This window comes from Asterias amurensis, chromosome 3 (assembly GCF_032118995.1).
Source record: "Asterias amurensis chromosome 3, ASM3211899v1".
Taxonomy (NCBI): Eukaryota; Metazoa; Echinodermata; class Asteroidea; order Forcipulatida; family Asteriidae; genus Asterias; species Asterias amurensis.
The window spans coordinates 5,252,591-5,273,744 of NC_092650.1; the positions used below are offsets into that span (position 1 = coordinate 5,252,591).

The 21,154-nt window shown below is 41.1% G+C and overlaps 1 protein-coding gene across 1 annotated transcript in view; it reads left to right on the forward strand.

Annotated features, from left to right (window-relative positions):
* LOC139934705 (uncharacterized) overlaps nt 1–21,154 on the forward strand; it is a 47,728-nt gene that overhangs the window by 10,400 nt on the left and 16,174 nt on the right. The window contains exons 10-38 of the mRNA XM_071929075.1: nt 251–505; nt 717–968; nt 1,512–1,766; nt 2,007–2,258; nt 2,791–3,045; nt 3,464–3,718; nt 3,926–4,177; nt 4,721–4,975; nt 5,216–5,467; nt 6,002–6,256; nt 6,677–6,931; nt 7,139–7,390; nt 7,932–8,186; nt 8,427–8,678; nt 9,211–9,465; nt 9,882–10,136; nt 10,344–10,595; nt 11,139–11,393; nt 11,635–11,886; nt 12,419–12,673; nt 12,931–13,182; nt 13,890–14,144; nt 14,509–14,760; nt 15,154–15,267; nt 15,393–15,515; nt 16,486–16,608; nt 17,060–17,200; nt 19,264–19,386; nt 20,254–20,379. Of these exons, the coding sequence (XP_071785176.1) occupies nt 251–505; nt 717–968; nt 1,512–1,766; nt 2,007–2,258; nt 2,791–3,045; nt 3,464–3,718; nt 3,926–4,177; nt 4,721–4,975; nt 5,216–5,467; nt 6,002–6,256; nt 6,677–6,931; nt 7,139–7,390; nt 7,932–8,186; nt 8,427–8,678; nt 9,211–9,465; nt 9,882–10,136; nt 10,344–10,595; nt 11,139–11,393; nt 11,635–11,886; nt 12,419–12,673; nt 12,931–13,182; nt 13,890–14,144; nt 14,509–14,760; nt 15,154–15,267; nt 15,393–15,515; nt 16,486–16,608; nt 17,060–17,200; nt 19,264–19,386; nt 20,254–20,379 (6,585 nt within the window). The remainder of the gene's footprint in view (nt 1–250; nt 506–716; nt 969–1,511; nt 1,767–2,006; nt 2,259–2,790; nt 3,046–3,463; nt 3,719–3,925; nt 4,178–4,720; nt 4,976–5,215; nt 5,468–6,001; nt 6,257–6,676; nt 6,932–7,138; nt 7,391–7,931; nt 8,187–8,426; nt 8,679–9,210; nt 9,466–9,881; nt 10,137–10,343; nt 10,596–11,138; nt 11,394–11,634; nt 11,887–12,418; nt 12,674–12,930; nt 13,183–13,889; nt 14,145–14,508; nt 14,761–15,153; nt 15,268–15,392; nt 15,516–16,485; nt 16,609–17,059; nt 17,201–19,263; nt 19,387–20,253; nt 20,380–21,154) is intronic.

Below are 21,154 nucleotides of genomic sequence, written 5' to 3' on the forward strand. Positions count from 1 at the left end.
TATTTAAAAGTTACGAAAAAGCACTAACTTAGAAATATTAGTATTAGTGACAATACTTAAAAAAGGGTGCCAATCTGAAAAATACATTAACAATTATATCAGGGGTAGAAGTCTCTGAGACTCATGAGTCAAATATGTTCTGGCAAGATTATCAATAAGATCTGTAAATGGTGTTCTTAATAACTGATTCCTCATAGTTAATGAAGCATGTTGAAGTAAAAGTTAAATCTCTTGGCATTTTTCTCTCCAGCCGATTCAACTGATCCCTTCATCGTCAGCTTCCCAGATGACATAACCGTCTCTGTGCCTTTTGGAACTCCAAGCACACCAGTGAACTGGGAGGAGCCAACTGCTTTTGACAACTCTGGAACAGTTTTCCCATCAAAGTCTGCTGAACCTGGAAGCTCCTTCCCTACTGGACAGACGACACCTGTTACATACACATTCACTGATCCAACTGGAAACTCTGTAACAAGACAATTCACTGTGACAGTTGTTGAACTGCGTAAGTGTCCAAAAAGAGTATAGTTGGTCCTCGCATATTACAACAAACATTGATACTTTCTGTTACTTTGTTTTTTGTGTGTGTCAAATTCAAAGTGATAGTTGTAAGGTTTAGGTGGGGAAGTACTGTGACAACTCACACAAATTTTAACACTCAAAGGGGTAGACCCAACCAGGATTTACAGTAATTCATTTAATTTTCTTATCCACAGCTGACGGTACTCCACCAGAAGTGTCAGACTTTCCACAAGACATTACCAGGACTGTACCATTTGGAACCACAAGTGTAACAGTAACTTGGGTTGAGCCAACAGTGACTGACAACTCTGGTACAGTCACCCCATCCTCTGATAGGCCATCTGGAAGTTCATTCTTACCAGGCACCACCCCAGTGACATACAACTTTGTCGACCCAACTGGAAACTCGGTCACCCGATCCTTCAATGTGAACGTGATTGTTCTACGTAAGTGTGCATTTCCAAACCATTATGTCAAATGTTAAAAAGGCTATTACGTAACATGCAAGATTATCAATGGTATTTGTTATACCTCGGTAACAAATTGTGAAGTTTGATTGGTCGAGAACCAATCATGTGACGCGCAACAAAAACGCATGTTACATGGCAGGTTTGGCCGGGTAACATGAAAAGTGATGTAAACCCTATGTGCATCACCTTGAACATTCCCAGCGTTGGTCGATTTCGCGCTGTGTACGAAACAATCGCGAGTTCGAGGGAATGGTTTCTTGTTTGTCTGCTTATAAAATAAGGATTTATCCGTCGTAATAAGGTTTGAAGATGACAACAGAACTATGAGAAGAGGAACAATTATTATACAAAGGTATAACAAAACAATTGTTGCACGAGTGTACAAAACGCCATGGACCCCGTCGGCTTGTGCAACAATTGTATAATGAAAATGGTGTTCATAACAACTGATTCCTCGCCATTAATGAAGCATCTTGAAGTAACGTCTTAAATTAGATCTCATTGCATTTTCTTCTCCAGCCGATTCAACTGATCCCTTCATCGTCAGCTTCCCAGATGACATAACCGTCTCTGTGCCTTTTGGAACTCCAAGCACACCAGTGAACTGGGAGGAGCCAACTGCTTTTGACAACTCTGGAACAGTTTTCCCATCAAAGTCTGCTGAACCTGGAAGCTCCTTCCCTACTGGACAGACGACACCTGTTACATACACATTCAGCGATCCAACTGGAAACTCTGTAACAAGACAATTCACTGTGACAGTTGTTGAACTGCGTAAGTGTCCAATAAGAATATAGTTGGTGCTCGCATATTAGAACAAAAATGTATTTAACAAAAAATGTTCCACAAACATTGATACTTTCTGTTAGTTTGTTTTTTATGTGTGTCAAATTCCAAGTGATAGTTGTAAGGTTTAGGTGGGGACGTACTGTGACAACTCACACAAATTTTAACACTCAAAGGGGTAGAGCAAACTAGGGTTTACAGTAATTCATTTAATTTTCTTTTCAACAGCTGATGGTACTCCACCAGAAGTGTCAGACTTTCCACAAGACATTACCAGGACTGTACCATTTGGAACCACAAGTGTAACAGTAACTTGGGTTGAGCCAACAGTGACTGACAACTCTGGTACAGTCACCCCATCCTCTGATAGGCCATCTGGAAGTTCATTCTTACCAGGCACCACCCCAGTGACATACAACTTCGTCGACCCCACAGGAAACTCGGTCACCCGATCCTTCAATGTGAACGTGATTGTTCTACGTGAGTGTGCATTTCCAAACCATTATGTCAAATGTTAAAAAGGCTATTACGTAACATGCAAGATTATCAATGGTATTTGTTATACCTCGGTAACAAACTGAAGTTTGATTGGTCGAGAACCAATCATGTGACGCGCAACAAAAACGCATGTTACATGGCAGGTTTGGCCGGGTAACATGAAAAGTGATGTAAACCCTATGTGCATCACCTTGATCGTTCCCAGCGTTGGTCGATTTTGCGCTGTGTACGAAACAACCGCGGGTTCGAGGGAATGGTTTCTTGTTTGTAAATAAGGGATAGTCCGTTGTGATAATGTATGAAGATGACAACAGAACTTTGAGAAGAAGAATAACAATTATACAAAGGTATAACAAAACAATTGTTGCACGAGCTTACAAAACGCCATGGACCCCGTTGGTGCATGCAACAATTGTATAATGAAAATGGTGTTCATAACAACTGATTCCTCGCCATTAATGAAGCATCTTGAAGTAACGTCTTAAATTAGATATCATTGCATTTTCTTCTCCAGCCGATTCAACTGATCCCTTCATCGTCAGCTTCCCAGATGACATAACCGTCTCTGTGCCTTTTGGAACTCCAAGCACACCAGTGAACTGGGAGGAGCCAACTGCTTTTGACAACTCTGGAACAGTTTTCCCAACAAAGTCTGCTGAACCTGGAAGCTCCTTCCCTACTGGACAGACGACACCTGTTACATACACATTCAGCGATCCAACTGGAAACTCTGTTACAAGACAATTCACTGTGACAGTTGTTGAACTGCGTAAGTTTAAAGAATGGCCAAAAGTATCTAGCTTTAGGAGTCCTTATCCAAGATTGGTTAAAATGCAGAACTCCTTTATAAACAAGGTTCAGTGAGAGCTTTTAGTGTATGCTGTTGACTAGATTAGTGAATGTAGGCAGATATGATATAACCACGCATCCAAAATAATACTTGAAAAAGGAAAACAAAAGCTATTTACAGAATGCCCCCTCTCCTTTGATGTGAATGGTTTTAAAAACTCCTTGCCTTGTGAAAAAAAATGCCTGTATCTTACGCAAGTATTTTGTTGAGATACAGCATGTTTTGTTTATCATATTAACATTATTCATAGCCTAATCTGTTTACTTTAAACTACACTTATATTTGTCTTTTTTGTAAAAAAAAAACCCTTATTTCCTTGCCTCCACTACCTCTGTAGCTGATGGAATTGATCCCTTCATCGTCAGCTTCCCAGATGACATAACCGTCTCTGTGCCTTTTGGAACTCCAAGCACACCAGTGAACTGGGAGGAGCCAACTGCTTTTGACAACTCTGGAACAGTTTTCCCAACAAAGTCTGCTGAACCTGGAAGCTCCTTCCCTACTGGACAGACGACGCCTGTTACATACACATTCAGCGATCCAACTGGAAACTCTGTAACAAGACAATTCACTGTGACAGTTGTTGAACTGCGTAAGTGTCCAAAAAGAATATAGTTGGTCCTTGCATATTACAACAAACATTGATACTTTCTGTTTGTTTTTTATGTGTGTCAAATTCCAAGTGATAGTTATAAGGTTTAGGTGGGGACGTACTGTGACAACTCACACAAATTTTAACACTCAAAGGGGTAGACCCAACCAGGATTTACAGTAATTCATTTAATTTTCTTATCCACAGCTGACGGTACTCCACCAGAAGTGTCAGACTTTCCACAAGACATTACCAGGACTGTACCATTTGGAACCACAAGTGTAACAGTAACTTGGGTTGAGCCAACAGTGACTGACAACTCTGGTACAGTCACCCCATCCTCTGATAGGCCATCTGGAAGTTCATTCTTACCAGGCACCACCCCAGTGACATACAACTTCGTCGACCCCACTGGAAACTCGGTCACCCGATCCTTCAATGTGAACGTGATTGTTCTACGTAAGTGTGCATTTCCAAACCATTATGTCAAATGTTAAAAAGGCTATTACGTAACATGCAAGATTATCAATGGTATTTGTTATACCTCGGTAACAAATTGTGAAGTTTGATTGGTCGAGAACCAATCGTGTGATGCGCAACAAAAACGCATGTTACATGGCAGGTTTGGCCGGGTAACATGAAAAGTGATGTAAACCCTATGTGCATCACCTTGATCGTTCCCAGCGTTGGTCGATTTCGCGCTGTGTACGAAACAATCGCGAGTTCAAGGGAATGGTTTCTTGTTTGTCTGCTTATAAAATAAGGAATAGTCGGTCGTAATAATGTTTGAAGATGACAACAGAACTATGAGAAGAGGAACAATTATTATACAAAGGTATAACAAAACAATTGTTGCACAAGTGTACAAAACGCCATGGACCCCGTCGGCTTGTGCAACAATTGTATAATGAAAATGGTGTTCATAACAACTGATTCCTCGCCATTAATGAAGCATCTTGAAGTAACGTCTTAAATTAGATCTCATTGCATTTTCTTCTCCAGCCGATTCAACTGATCCCTTCGTCGTCAGCTTCCCAGATGACATAACCGTCTCTGTGCCTTTTGGAACTCCAAGCACACCAGTGAACTGGGAGGAGCCAACTGCTTTTGACAACTCTGGAACAGTTTTCCCATCAAAGTCTGCTGAACCTGGAAGCTCCTTCCCTACTGGACAGACGACACCTGTTACATACACATTCAGCGATCCAACTGGAAACTCTGTAACAAGACAATTCACTGTGACAGTTGTTGAACTGCGTAAGTGTCCAATAAGAATATAGTTGGTGCTCGCATATTAGAACAAAAATGTATTTAACAAAAAATGTTCCACAAACATTGATACTTTCTGTTAGTTTGTTTTTTATGTGTGTCAAATTCCAAGTGATAGTTGTAAGGTTTAGGTGGGGACGTACTGTGACAACTCACACAAATTTTAACACTCAAAGGGGTAGAGCAAACTAGGGTTTACAGTAATTCATTTAATTTTCTTTTCCACAGCTGATGGTACTCCACCAGAAGTGTCAGACTTTCCAGAAGACATTACCAGGACTGTACCATTTGGAACCACAAGTGTAACAGTAACTTGGGTTGAGCCAACAGTGACTGACAACTCTGGTACAGTCACCCCATCCTCTGATAGGCCATCTGGAAGTTCATTCTTACCAGGCACCACCCCAGTGACATACAACTTCGTCGACCCCACAGGAAACTCGGTCACCCGATCCTTCAATGTGAACGTGATTGTTCTACGTGAGTGTGCATTTCCAAACCATTATGTCAAATGTTAAAAAGGCTATTACGTAACATGCAAGATTATCAATGGTATTTGTTATACCTCGGTAACAAATTGTGAAGTTTGATTGGTCGAGAACCAATCATGTGACGCGCAACAAAAACGCATGTTACATGGCAGGTTTGGCCGGGTAACATGAAAAGTGATGTAAACCCTATGTGCATCACCTTGATCGTTCCCAGCGTTGGTCGATTTCGCGCTGTGTACGAAACAACCGCGGGTTCGAGGGAATGGTTTCTTGTTTGTAAATAAGGGATAGTCCGTTGTGATAATGTATGAAGATGACAACAGAACTTTGAGAAAAAGAATAACAATTATACAAAGGTATAACAAAACAATTGTTGCACGAGCTTACAAAACGCCATGGACCCCGTTGGTGCGTGCAACAATTGTATAATGAAAATGGTGTTCATAACAACTGATTCCTCGCCATTAATGAAGCATCTTGAAGTAACGTCTTAAATTAGATCTCATTGCATTTTCTTCTCCAGCCGATTCAACTGATCCCTTCATCGTCAGCTTCCCAGATGACATAACCGTCTCTGTGCCTTTTGGAACTCCAAGCACACCAGTGAACTGGGAGGAGCCAACTGCTTTTGACAACTCTGGAACAGTTTTCCCATCAAAGTCTGCTGAACCTGGAAGCTCCTTCCCTACTGGACAGACGACACCTGTTACATACACATTCAGCGATCCAACTGGAAACTCTGTTACAAGACAATTCACTGTGACAGTTGTTGAACTGCGTAAGTTTAAAGAATGGCCAAAAGTATCTAGCTTTAGGAGTCCTTATCCAAGATAGGTTAAAATGCAGAACTCCTTTATAAACAAGGTTCAGTGAGAGCTTTTAGTGTATGCTGTTGACTAGATTAGTGAATGTAGGCAGATATGATATAACCACGCATCCAAAATAATACTTGAAAAAGGAAAACAAAAGCTATTTATAGAATGCCCCCTCTCCTTTGATGTGAATGGTTTTAAAAACTCCTTGCCTTGTGAAAAAAATTAATGCCTCCATCTTACGCAAGTATTTTGTTGAGATACAGCAGGTTTTGTTTATCATATTACCATAATATATAGCCTAATCTGTTTACTTTAAACTACACTTATATTTGTCTTTTTTGTTTAAAAAAAACCTTATTTCCTTGCCTCCACTACCTCTGTAGCTGATGGAATTGATCCCTTCATCGTCAGCTTCCCAGATGACATAACCGTCTCTGTGCCTTTCGGAACTCCAAGCACACCAGTGAACTGGGAGGAGCCAACTGCTTTTGACAACTCTGGAACAGTTTTCCCAACAAAGTCTGCTGAACCTGGAAGCTCCTTCCCTACTGGACAGACGACACCTGTTACATACACATTCAGCGATCCAACTGGAAACTCTGTAACAAGACAATTCACTGTGACAGTTGTTGAACTGCGTAAGTGTCCAATAAGAATATAGTTGGTCCTTGCATATTACAACAAACATTGATACTTTCTGTTTGTTTTTTATGTGTGTCAAATTCCAAGTGATAGTTGTAAGGTTTGGGTTGGGACGTACTGTGACAACTCACACAAATTTTAACACTCAAAGGGGTAGACCCAACCAGGATTTACAGTAATTCATTTAATTTTCTTATCCACAGCTGACGGTACTCCACCAGAAGTGTCAGACTTTCCAGAAGACATTACCAGGACTGTACCATTTGGAACCACAAGTGTAACAGTAACTTGGGTTGAGCCAACAGTGACTGACAACTCTGGTACAGTCACCCCATCCTCTGATAGGCCATCTGGAAGTTCATTCTTACCAGGCACCACCCCAGTGACATACAACTTTGTCGACCCAACTGGAAACTCGGTCACCCGATCCTTCAATGTGAACGTGATTGTTCTACGTAAGTGTGCATTTCCAAACCATTATGTCAAATGTTAAAAAGGCTATTACGTAACATGCAAGACTATCAATGGTATTTGTTATACCTCGGTAACAAACTGAAGTTTGATTGGTCGAGAATCAATCATGTGACGCGCAACAAAAACGCATGTTACATGGCTGGACGGGCCGGGTAACATGAAAAGTGATGTAAACCCTATGTGCATCACCTTGATCGTTCCCAGCGTTGGTCGATTTCGCGCTGTGTACGAAACAACTGCGGGTTCGAGGGAATGGTTTCTTGTTTGTCTGCTTATTAAATAAGGAATAGTTGGTCGTTATAATGTTTGAAAATGACAACAGAACTTTGAGAAGAGGAATAACAATTATACAAAGGTATAAGAAAACAATTGTTGCACGAGCTTACAAAACGCCATGGACCCCGTCGGTGCGTGCAACGATTGTATAATGAAAATGGTGTTCATAACAACTGATTCCTCGCCATTAATGAAGCATCTTGAAGTAACGTCTAAAATTAGATCTCATTGCATTTTCTTCTCCAGCCGATTCAACTGATCCCTTCATCGTCAGCTTCCCAGATGACATAACCGTCTCTGTGCCTTTTGGAACTCCAAGCACACCAGTGAACTGGGAGGAGCCAACTGCTTTTGACAACTCTGGAACAGTTTTCCCAACAAAGTCTGCTGAACCTGGAAGCTCCTTCCCTACTGGACAGACGACACCTGTTACATACACATTCAGCGATCCAACTGGAAACTCTGTAACAAGACAATTCACTGTGACAGTTGTTGAACTGCGTAAGTGTCCAATAAGAATATAGTTGGTGCTCGCATATTACAACAAAAATGTATTTAACAAAAAATGTTCCACAAACATTGATACTTTCTGTTAGCTTGTTTATTATGTGTGTCAAATTCCAAGTGATAGTTGTAAGGTTTAGGTGGGGACGTACTGTGACAACTCACACAAATTTAAACACTCAAAGAGGTAGAGCCAACCAGGATTTACAGTAATTCATTTCATTTTCTTATCCACAGCTGATGGTACTCCACCAGAAGTGTCAGACTTTCCAGAAGACATTACCAGGACTGTACCATTTGGAACCACAAGTGTAACAGTAACTTGGGTTGAGCCAACAGTGACTGACAACTCTGGTACAGTCACCCCATCCTCTGATAGGCCATCTGGAAGTTCATTCTTACCAGGCACCACCCCAGTGACATACAACTTCGTCGACCCCACTGGAAACTCGGTCACCCGATCCTTCAATGTGAACGTGATTGTTCTACGTAAGTGTGCATTTCCAAACCATTATGTCAAATGTTAAAAAGGCTATTACGTAACATGCAAGATTATCAATGGTATTTGTTATACCTCGGTAACAAACTGAAGTTTGATTGGTCAAGAACCAATCATGTGACGCGCAACAAAAACGCATGTGTCATGGCTCGACAGGCCGCGAAACATAAAAACTGATGTAAACCCTGTGTGCATCACCTTGATCGTTCCCAGCGTTGGTCGATTTTGCGCTGTGTACGAAACAACCGCGGGTTCGAGGGGATGGTTTCTTGTTTGTTAATAAGGGATAGTCCGTTGTGATAATGTATGAAGATGACAACAGAACTTTGAGAAGAGGAATAACAATTATACTAAGGTATAACAAAACAATTGTTGCACAAGCTTACAAAACGCCATGGACCCCGTTGGTGCGTGCAACAATTGTATAATGAAAATGGTGTTCATAACAACTGATTCCTCGCCATTAATGAAGCATCTTGAAGTAACGTCTTAAATTAGATCTCATTGCATTTTCTTCTCCAGCCGATTCAACTGATCCCTTCATCGTCAGCTTCCCAGATGACATAACCGTCTCTGTGCCTTTTGGAACTCCAAGCACACCAGTGAACTGGGAGGAGCCAACTGCTTTTGACAACTCTGGAACAGTTTTCCCAACAAAGTCTGCTGAACCTGGAAGCTCCTTCCCTACTGGACAGACGACACCTGTTACATACACATTCAGCGATCCAACTGGAAACTCTGTTACAAGACAATTCACTGTGACAGTTGTTGAACTGCGTAAGTTTAAAGAATGGCCAAAAGTATCTAGCTTTAGGAGTCCTTATCCAAGATTGGTTAAAATGCAGAACTCCTTTATAAACAAGGTTCAGTGAGAGCTTTTAGTGTATGCTGTTGACTAGATTAGTGAATGTAGGCAGATATGATATAACCACGCATCCAAAATAATACTTGAAAAAGGAAAACAAAAGCTATTTACAGAATGCCCCCTCTCCTTTGATTTGAATGGTTTTAAAAACTCCTTGCCTTGTGAAAAAAATGCCTGTATCTTACGCAAGTATTTTGTTGAGATACAGCATGTTTTGTTTATCATATTAACATTATTCATAGCCTAATCTGTTTACTTTAAACTACACTTATATTTGTCTTTTTTGTTTAAAAAAAACCTTATTTCCTTGCCTCCACTACCTCTGTAGCTGATGGAATTGATCCCTTCATCGTCAGCTTCCCAGATGACATAACCGTCTCTGTGCCTTTTGGAACTCCAAGCACACCAGTGAACTGGGAGGAGCCAACTGCTTTTGACAACTCTGGAACAGTTTTCCCAACAAAGTCTGCTGAACCTGGAAGCTCCTTCCCTACTGGACAGACGACACCTGTTACATACACATTCAGCGATCCAACTGGAAACTCTGTAACAAGACAATTCACTGTGACAGTTGTTGAACTGCGTAAGTGTCCAATAAGAATATAGTTGGTCCTTGCATATTACAACAAACATTGATACTTTCTGTTTGTTTTTTATGTGTGTCAAATTCCAAGTGATAGTTGTAAGGTTTAGGTTGGGACGTACTGTGACAACTCACACAAATTTTAACACTCAAAGGGGTAGACCCAACCAGGATTTACAGTAATTCATTTAATTTTCTTATCCACAGCTGACGGTACTCCACCAGAAGTGTCAGACTTTCCAGAAGACATTACCAGGACTGTACCATTTGGAACCACAAGTGTAACAGTAACTTGGGTTGAGCCAACAGTGACTGACAACTCTGGTACAGTCACCCCATCCTCTGATAGGCCATCTGGAAGTTCATTCTCACCAGGCACCACCCCAGTGACATACAACTTTGTCGACCCAACTGGAAACTCGGTCACCCGATCCTTCAATGTGAACGTGATTGTTCTACGTAAGTGTGCATTTCCAAACCATTATGTCAAATGTTAAAAAGGCTATTACGTAACATGCAAGACTATCAATGGTATTTGTTATACCTCGGTAACAAACTGTGAAGTTTGATTGGTCGAGAACCAATCATGTGACGCGCAACAAAAACGCATGTTACATGGCTGGACGGGCCGGGTAACATGAAAAGTGATGTAAACCCTATGTGCATCACCTTGATCGTTCCCAGCGTTGGTCGATTTCGCGCTGTGTACGAAACAACTGCGGGTTCGAGGGAATGGTTTCTTGTTTGTCTGCTTATTAAATAAGGAATAGTTGGTCGTTATAATGTTTGAAAATGACAACAGAACTTTGAGAAGAGGAATAACAATTATACAAAGGTATAAGAAAACAATTGTTGCACGAGCTTACAAAACGCCATGGACCCCGTCGGTGCGTGCAACGATTGTATAATGAAAATGGTGTTCATAACAACTGATTCCTCGCCATTAATGAAGCATCTTGAAGTAACGTCTAAAATTAGATCTCATTGCATTTTCTTCTCCAGCCGATTCAACTGATCCCTTCATCGTCAGCTTCCCAGATGACATAACCGTCTCTGTGCCTTTTGGAACTCCAAGCACACCAGTGAACTGGGAGGAGCCAACTGCTTTTGACAACTCTGGAACAGTTTTCCCATCAAAGTCTGCTGAACCTGGAAGCTCCTTCCCTACTGGACAGACGACGCCTGTTACATACACATTCAGCGATCCAACTGGAAACTCTGTAACAAGACAATTCACTGTGACAGTTGTTGAACTGCGTAAGTGTCCAATAAGAATATAGTTGGTGCTTGCATTCTAGAACAAAAATGTATTTAACAAAAAAGTGTTCCACAAATATTGATACTTTCTGTTAGTTTGTTTTTTATGTGTGTCAAATTCCAAGTGATAGTTGTAAGGTTTAGGTGGGGACGTACGGTGACAACTCACACAAATTTTATCACTCAAAGAGGTAGAGCCAACTAGGGTTTACAGTAATTCATTTAATTTTCTTATCCACAGCTGATGGTACTCCACCAGAAGTGTCAGACTTTCCAGAAGACATTACCAGGACTGTACCATTTGGAACCACAAGTGTAACAGTAACTTGGGCTGAGCCAACAGTGACTGACAACTCTGGTACAGTCACCCCATCCTCTGATAGGCCATCTGGAAGTTCATTCTCACCAGGCACCACCCCAGTGACATACAACTTCGTCGACCCCACTGGAAACTCGGTCACTCGATCCTTCAATGTGAACGTGATTGTTCTACGTAAGTGTGCATTTCCAAACCATTATGTCAAATGTTAAAAAGGCTATTACGTAACATGCAAGATTATCAATGGTATTTGTTATACCTCGGTAACAAACTGAAGTTTGATTGGTCAAGAACCAATCATGTGACGCGCAACAAAAACGCATGTGTCATGGCTCGACAGGCCGCGAAACATAAAAACTGATGTAAACCCTGTGTGCATCACCTTGATCGTTCCCAGCGTTGGTCGATTTTGCGCTGTGTACGAAACAACCGCGGGTTCGAGGGAATGGTTTCTTGTTTGTAAATAAGGGATAGTCCGTTGTGATAATGTATGAAGATGACAACAGAACTTTGAGAAGAGGAATAACAACTATACAAAGGTATAACAAAACAATTGTTGCACGAGCTTACAAATCGCCATGGACCCCGTCGGCTTATGCAACAATTGTATAATGAAAATGGTGTTCATAACAACTGATTCCTCGCCATTAATGAAGCATCTTGAAGTAACGTCTAAAATTAGATCTCATTGCATTTTCTTCTCCAGCCGATTCAACTGATCCCTTCATCGTCAGCTTCCCAGATGACATAACCGTCTCTGTGCCTTTTGGAACTCCAAGCACACCAGTGAACTGGGAGGAGCCAACTGCTTTTGACAACTCTGGAACAGTTTTCCCAACAAAGTCTGCTGAACCTGGAAGCTCCTTCCCTACTGGACAGACGACACCTGTTACATACACATTCAGCGATCCAACTGGAAACTCTGTAACAAGACAATTCACTGTGACAGTTGTTGAACTGGGTAAGTGTCCAATAAGAATATAGTTGGTCCTCGCATATTAGAACAAAAATGTAGTTAACAAAAATGTATTTAACAAAAAATGTTCCACAAACATTGATACTGTCTGTTAGTTTGTTTTTTATGTGTGTCAAATTCCAAGTGATAGTTGTAAGGTTTAGCTGGGGAAGTACGGTGACAACTCACACAAATTTCAACACATTTAAAGAGGTAGACCCAACCAGGATTTACAGTAATTCATTCTACTTTCTTATCCACAGCTGATGGTACTCCACCAGAAGTGTTAGTCTTTCCAGAAGACATTACCAGGACTGTACCATTTGGAACCACAAGTGTAACAGTAACTTGGGTTGAGCCAACAGTGACTGACAACTCTGGTACAGTCACCCCATCCTCTGATAGGCCATCTGGAAGTTCATTCTTACCAGGCACCACCCCAGTGACATACAACTTCGTCGACCCCACTGGAAACTCTGTCACTCGATCCTTCAATGTGAACGTGAATGTTCTACGTGAGTGTGCATTTCCTAACCATTGTGTTAAATTTTAATAGATAAATAATAATAATATTCATTTCCCCAAAACTAAAGCACCTCAACACAAAATATTTTTAGGGAAGCTTTCTACTATCATTATCTTCAAACTGTAAGTTTAGTGTAAATCTGTGGACATAGTGTTTTTGTCCTACAAAAAGTCACATACACCCTTTAACACACAATGTTTTCCTGCAAGGTATAAAACTACATTGAATTACGAGACCAACTCCTACTAATGCTGGCAACCAAAGCAGGAAGACTGTGGCGAACCCCTTCTCTTTTTGATAAGAACACTTGGTTCTTTTACGTGCGTTACATTCACTGGGCTTTTACATAGTTCGATTACACAACACACGGGACAATCCAAAGGACGAAGCATCATGGTTAAGTGCCTTGCTAAAGTACACAGTTGTCACGACTCTCTAACCCACATTCTGCTGTACAGAAACACCAGAGTTTAAATATCGAGAACTTCACTGCTTGGCCATGACGAGCCACATTTATTCATTTTTTTTCTAAGTGTAACACAAACAGCCTACGTTTAGTTTTAGTTTGTAAATCAGCATCTGAAAGTTATCTTTGAAATCCCAAATATGGCATTCACAAGTTGAGGCAACTCTGAATAAGGTAAAGTTGAAGTAAACTGACATGTCCACTTGTTTTTTAAAATAATTTCTATGCAGCCGATGCCATCAGACCTGTCATCACTGCAACCAGCGATGACGTTACAGTGACAGTGCCCTTCCAGTCTCCAGGGACAACTGTCGATTGGACCGAGCCCACGGCCACTGACAATTCTGGATCCTTCTCTACAACCAAGACCAATGAGCCTGGAACCTTCTTCCCCACTGGGTCATCAACCCCCGTCACATACACTTTCACCGATGCAGCAGGCAACTTTGCATCAACCACATTCACTGTGCGAGTCATTGAAGAAGGTAATTAGACGTCTGTATGTTGTACTGTCGCCAAATGTTGTGTTTCTGAAACAAAAATGTTTGTTTGAACTTCCAATTCTTTTCAGTGAAACCATGTACCAAACTGGGGTTGCACCCTCTGCGGGGGTTGCACCCATTAGGGGGGGGGGCTCTATATCAAAATTAGGGTTGCCCCCAAACGAGGGTTGCCCCCAAACAGGGGTTACACCCTTATTTCCGGTCAGGGCCTGATCCAAACGGGGGTTAATAGGGTTGCAACCAATTTGAGAGTTGTATTAAAGTCGTTTCATCTCTGAAAACATTTTCTATGAATGATATCTTGTCATGCGGTGTTAAAAACAAACTTGATTCTCTTCCCTTGCAGCCGACATGGTGTCTCCGATGCTTCTCTTCTGCCAGATGCCTATTACATACACCGTCGTGTCTGGTATGGCCCCAGTCCCTGTCAGCTTCACAGCACCCACAGCTGCCGACAACTCTGGAAATGTCAACCTCCTCTTCAACACCAAGAGCCCTGGGGATCTGTTTGATGCCGGAGCCACCACTGTCGAGTATCGCTTTGGGGATCAAGCAGGAAACGTGGCCTCGTGTACTTTTGTGGTTACTATTGTTGAAGGTGTGTAGAATAAACAAACAGGTTTCACTTCTTGCGTATTTGGAAATTTCAAATGATTGTATAACGTTTCATAGCCTTGGCCCCAATTATAGAGCTATATAAGTAGCTACCATGTTAAAGTTATTGCTTGTTAAATTGTCTACATGTACTAAGATATGCTAAGCAACAAAGAAATGCAAATGGTACATGTGACATTTTATTTGCCTTGCCAATGTACCAAAACGTTATTGGTACCAAACCAGTCCTCAGTCTAACAGGAGCACTTTTAATTTACACATAAAGTGTGATTAGTTTGATAATGTTTGAGTTTGATCGTCATCTCAAAGCACTAGTGCTTTCTTGTCCATATACCCAAGTTTCTACATTTATCGATTGTCATTTATTCTCCTACAGCCAACCCCTGTGGTGAACAGCCCTGTCTGAACGGAGCTGCCTGTGTCCCAGAGACTCTGACCACCTACCGCTGTATCTGTCCAGATTGCTACTCCGGAGATAACTGTGAAATTGGTATGTATTCAAACAAAGTAATTGTTATGTGAGATCGTAAACAGAAAAACCCAGTGAGCTTGTTGAGTGTTATTTATATTATGGTGAGTAGTATTGACTTTATTTGTTTTTTCTTTCCTACACAGCGAGGGACGCTTGTCAAGGCAACACTTGCCAGAATGGAGCAGTGTGCGCTGCCCAGCCTGGTTCCTGTACACAGTACGAATGCCAGTGCCCAGCCTGTTACACTGGCCAGTCTTGCCAGACCTGTAAGTACCATAGGAGACGAATACCAGACTTGCTAAATATAAAAATTATGAAAAGGTCTTATACATAGCGGAGAATGTGCTTAAAAAGGTGCCCAAGGCACTTCACACAAACATTTTACTGGTAAAAAGTTTTTAAATGCACAACGCAATTAAATAGTCATAATAGATGTTAAATTTGCATCGGGGATAAAGAATATTTAACATCTATTATATCGTTGCGGTACCCGCTGCCAAAACACAGGATTCGAACTGCCTCTAGCTGCCGGGCAACCTCGGTAGTCTAGTTGGTAAGACACTGCTCTAGAATTGCAAGGGTCGTGGGTTTGAATCCCACCCGAGTAAAATGCCTGTGATATTTTTTCACAGGACTCGGGAAAGTACTGAGTATACAGTGCTAACACACATCGGTGTATGGGTAAAAAACAAAAATTAATAATTAAATAGTCGTTTTCTACCTTCTGCTCAGGTAGTAGTATAAAACACAACAGTTTTTTTTTAAGAACTGAGAAGTCTCCCGAAATCTGAAACTCTACTCCGCGGTAGTAGAATATAAAGCAAGACAGTTCTCTAAAAAACAAAATGTACACACATGTTGTTACCACAAACCAAATATATATTAGTTTAACTAATAATAATAAAAATAGTAATAAAAAACCATTTGTAAAGCGCTTTCCACAGGCGTTTCAAAGTGCTTTAGCATTTGCTGAAACGATGTCTTTTTAAGCGAGTCTTAAATGAGCGGATTAAGGATGAGTCACGGATGTGAAGAGGGATCTTGTTCCAGCAAGTTGGTGCAGCTACTGAGAATGCTCTATCACCTTAGCGGGTATTCGTGCGTGGACAATTGGAAAGTTGAACATGAATGTTGGATGTTGATTAAAGGCTCATGGACAACAAAGGCAACTTCTGTGAGACGAGACTATTGATACACGTACCAGGGAGCTAATAGATTGGTCTTTCCGTTTTACAGTGGTGAATAGTTGTGATAACAACCAGTGTGCTAACGGCGCTGCCTGTGCCCCCGCTGCTGAAGGCTGTGTTGAGTACACCTGCCAGTGCCCACCATGTTTCACTGGACGCTACTGTACTATCCGTAAGTTATTCATAAAATTGAACTGATCATCGTATTTCAAAGAGACCTTAATAAGCATGCTGCTTCAACCACTCAACATCTACCCCCTTCCAATAGAAAAACCTGTACTCAACTTACCCCTAGAGCCACTACTAATGCATTTTCCCTTACCGACAGGTTTAAATCGCTAAGAGTTTTTGATTTATACGTAGCGGTGCCCTCTCTGGTTCATCCCACAATGTCCCGCGGCCTGGCCAACCATGTTATCTTCCTCTTTTGACTAAGCGCCGAATCAAACTACACGTGTTTTATTTCCAGCTCCAAGAGTGTTGAGTTAGTCGTCAAGAGTTATTGAATCGTCAAAAGTTATTGAATTTAAGTAACAGTATTCGGTGGTTTTGTGTGTGTGTTTTTGTGAGTAGTATAGTTCAGTAATGTTATTGTTGTTATTACTATTACTGTGTTTTTACAGCCATCTCTGCCTGTGACAGCAGCAGTTGCCAGAATGGAGCCGTCTGCATGCCCTCGACACAAAACCCCAACACTGCCTATGCCTGCTCTGAGTACAAGTGTTCCTGCACAAACTGCTTCACCGGTGTTTTCTGCGAGAGTCGTAAGTCTTAAACTCAAAATATAGAGCTCTAATAATAATAATAATAATAATAATAATAATAATAATAATAATAATAATAATAATAATAATAATAATAATAATATCGAAGTCTTATATAGCGCACGTATCTACCAAACAAGGTACTCAAGGCGCTGAGTATATACAAACTTTCAGAAAGATAGGTTGTTGCAGTGATGAATTCTGAGACCCAATTATTTAGCACCTTATAAGGGTTTACAAGGTGCTACGGCGCATTAAGCAGCCACAACCAGGAACACCGGGGCGAATCCATTCTCTTTACGATAAGTGCACTTGGTTCTTTTACATGCGTTACACAACACATGGGACCAACGGCTTTACGTCCCATCTGTAGGACGAAGCAATGGTTAAGTGTCTTGCTCAAGGACACAGTGTCACGGCTGGGGATTCAAACCCACACTCTGCTGATCAGAAACACCAGAGTTTGAATTTGTTGCTCTTAACCGCTCGGCCACGACACTTCCACTAGTCTGCCCTTCCATGGCAAACAGCCCAAATAAGAAATAACTACAATATGAGAAGGGCAGGTACCATTTTGCCATACAAACTAGACGAAAGTGTAAAAAGAAGCAGAAATTGGACATGTAGAATTCACATCCATACATAGTATACCTTTATAACTTAGAAATGGAGAAAATGCCTTCAATTTACCTAGAAATGATCTGATATCAACTTGTCCTTAAAGTCACATGGAAATATAATTTTTTTTTCTTTCAAACATAAGAGTAAAAGCTTAGAAAAATAAAACAATTTTTTTTAGTAATTGTTTGTCACGATTTATATGTTTGTGGCGTCAATCGAGGCAGACTTTGCCTGCAATGCGTATAGTAAACACACGTGCAAAGTACATGTACGTCCAAGTCGTGAGTTGGTACATTTCAAAAAGTGTTTTTCTGCATTCAGCAGCAATACACCTGGTCGGCGTTGCCGGAAAAAAACAAAAAAAAATTATTTTTGAAACTTACAAACTCATGACTTGGTTCGTACATGTACTTTGCAATTGTGTTTACTCTACGCATTACAGGCAAAGTCTTCCTCGATTGACGCCACGAACAGCGCCCTCTCGGGTCGGGGTCTTCTCTTAAATTTGTAAATAACATATGTTTATTCACATTCCACTCATCAAAACACATATACTAGTGACAAATTTTGAAAAAATACCACTTCCAGGTGACTTTAAGCAATATGCTCTGTTCTGTATAATTGCTTCTCTTATTAAAACCCAGAGGTATAAACGGGTACCTGCAAGGTTAGTGTTTGTAAATGTTTGAATGAAAAAAAAACCTCGGAATCCCCCTGGCGGCCCAGACTGTTTACTTCCTAGGAGCTGAGAGAGATTACTGGAACATTATTGGCCGGTTGAAACCTGGCCTGAAACTGTGGAACATCATCTCGCATCAGAGTACAGGCCACTGTTTCGTCATTAAAAAAAAAAAAACTTAAAAACTCGCCCATAAATAATAATAAATAATAATAATAAGACTTGTAATGCGCACATATCCACCCTGCTGGGTGTTCAAGGCCCATTTCCTGTTGCTCTTCAAGTTTATTTGTTTTTTCATTGCCTCTCGTGGCTGAGTGCCATGATCTAGATGGATTGGCCCGATTGAAATTTTTATTATTAATATTATTATTGTAGAATCTGCTAAAGTACTATATTGAAATTCTTAGTAATAATTGTTAGAAATTACCGTTTTGAGGTTTTCAAGTGTTGGTCATCATAATCATCATCAGTCGGCTCATCAGTCGGCTGCACAGCAGGGGGATACAAGCTTTTCCCATTCTCTCCTGTCTTGTGCTATTCTCCGAATCTCAGGCAGGGAGAGCAGAGAATACGGAGAGACTAATCTTTCGATCAACTCGGGGTTACAGTTGGCGGCCGACGACCTTGTTTGTGCCGGCCATGCAGTGGGGGGTACAGAGCATACATCTTGAGTGGCTTGTTGGGTGGGGGGGGGGGGGTTCGTAGGATGTGTCAGTTCTGTGTCTAAATCCAAGGAACTGTTATTTTTTTGTTACCACAGAGCGTGATGCCTGCAACCCCAACCCATGCGTAAACGGCGGTGTCTGCTCAGCCACATCAGGCTCCTGCACCTCTTACTCCTGCGAGTGTCCACCATGCTTCTCGGGCTTCAACTGCGAAATCTGTAAGAACTTTTTTTAAGTCCTATGTATTTACCTAGTCCCTACCTACTGATCATTTCAGGTTTGAAGAAGGGTGAAAGTTGTCTTAAAACCTTTAAATTTTGATACAGGGATAAGCCAGGATGAGTCCGGTACAAACTGCTTCTCTCTAGCATGCTTAGTTTAGGAGGTGACCACTGCCAAGCGATTTACAGCATCAACTTCAAGTTGTTGATTTTTGTCATTGGGATGAGGGTTCAAATCCCCCATGTTCTTGATTAATACACTTCACTATAACAGGTTCTTTTCACCAAGGGGTATAAATGGGTACCTGCGAGGGATTAAAGACACTGGACACTATTGGTATTTGTCGCTTGGTGTATCTCAGCGTATGCATACAATATCAAACCTGTAAAAATTTGAGGTCAATTGGTCGTCGAAGTAGCAAGATAGAGTGAAAGAAAGATAACCCTTGTCACACAGGGGTTGTGTGCTTTTAGATGCTTGGTGTCAGGGCCTCAAAATCTAATTCTGAAGTCTCAAAATCAAAATTCGTGGAAAATTACTTCTTTCTCAAGAACTACGTTACTTCAGAGGGAGCTGTGTCTCACAATGTTTTTTATACTATCAACCGCTCCCCACTACTCGTAACCAAGTAACGTTTTATGCTAATAACATTTCTGAGTAACTACATGTACCAATAGTGTTCATTGCCTTTAAAGGGATGTTATTAGCCCAATGACCAGGGGGCACTAATGTAAAACGCACTGATAAATTATTGTAAAATTCATTTAATAAGAACCACCTATTTAGTATCATAATTTTTGTGAGAAGTTGTTGATTTCAATGCGTTTGTAAAATTCATGACCGATTCTTCTTCTTTTTATCAGCTGTACCAAACCCTTGTGACAACAACCCTTGCTTGAATAATGGCGTCTGCAGTACAGTCCAAGGATCCTGTGGGGCACACACATGTGCCTGTCCCGACACGCACATCGGCTTGAACTGTGAATCACGTAAGTAGAATTTACATGTTTTTTTTACAGATTCAGACTTACCATCAATGGAGAAAGGACAAACATTCTATCTGTATGCCCTTGCCGAGCAATCTAGTTCATCACAGGCAAGCAACTTTTCCGTGGAATTCCGTCAAAAAAAAATGATCGGCGCTTAAATAAAAAAAGCAACCACAATGTACAACTACAAGAATGTAAAATAAGCCTAGTACATGCTAACAATGCGCCTTAGAGCATAATAAACCTCAACTTTTTTGGGGTACCATTGTGGGTCTCATGTCCCTAGGTGTTTCGGCTGCCTCGCTCCGCACTTGCGTTGTGCCCTCGAAAATGTTCCTTTTTTTTCTTTTTTTCAACGGGCAGTTGCATGCCTGTAACCAAACCCAGGCTGTGCTGTTGTCGGTAGCAGTGTTGAGTCTAATCCCGCTCATGACACCGAATGTGCTTGTAGCCATAATTACCACAAGTGCTTTGTAAATAGTTGGGATGGATCAGCCAGGCCGCTAGTGGATGATACCCATTCCTGCATCCTTACAACCTGTGAAGAGGGTTACCCTGTTTCAGCTCCGGGAGTATATATGTGGCATCATCAGGCTGTCGATTTGAACTGATAGCCAAAATCGGTTGAAGTGGTCGTCCAGCCTTGCGATGTGAGGCAATTTCTCATTCAAACAAAATATTGTTAATATTGATTTATTTTATGACATAACCCTCGATAGAAAATAAGGTTGATACATAGCTTAATCGATCTAAGCTCTCTGTAAAATCAGGGCCC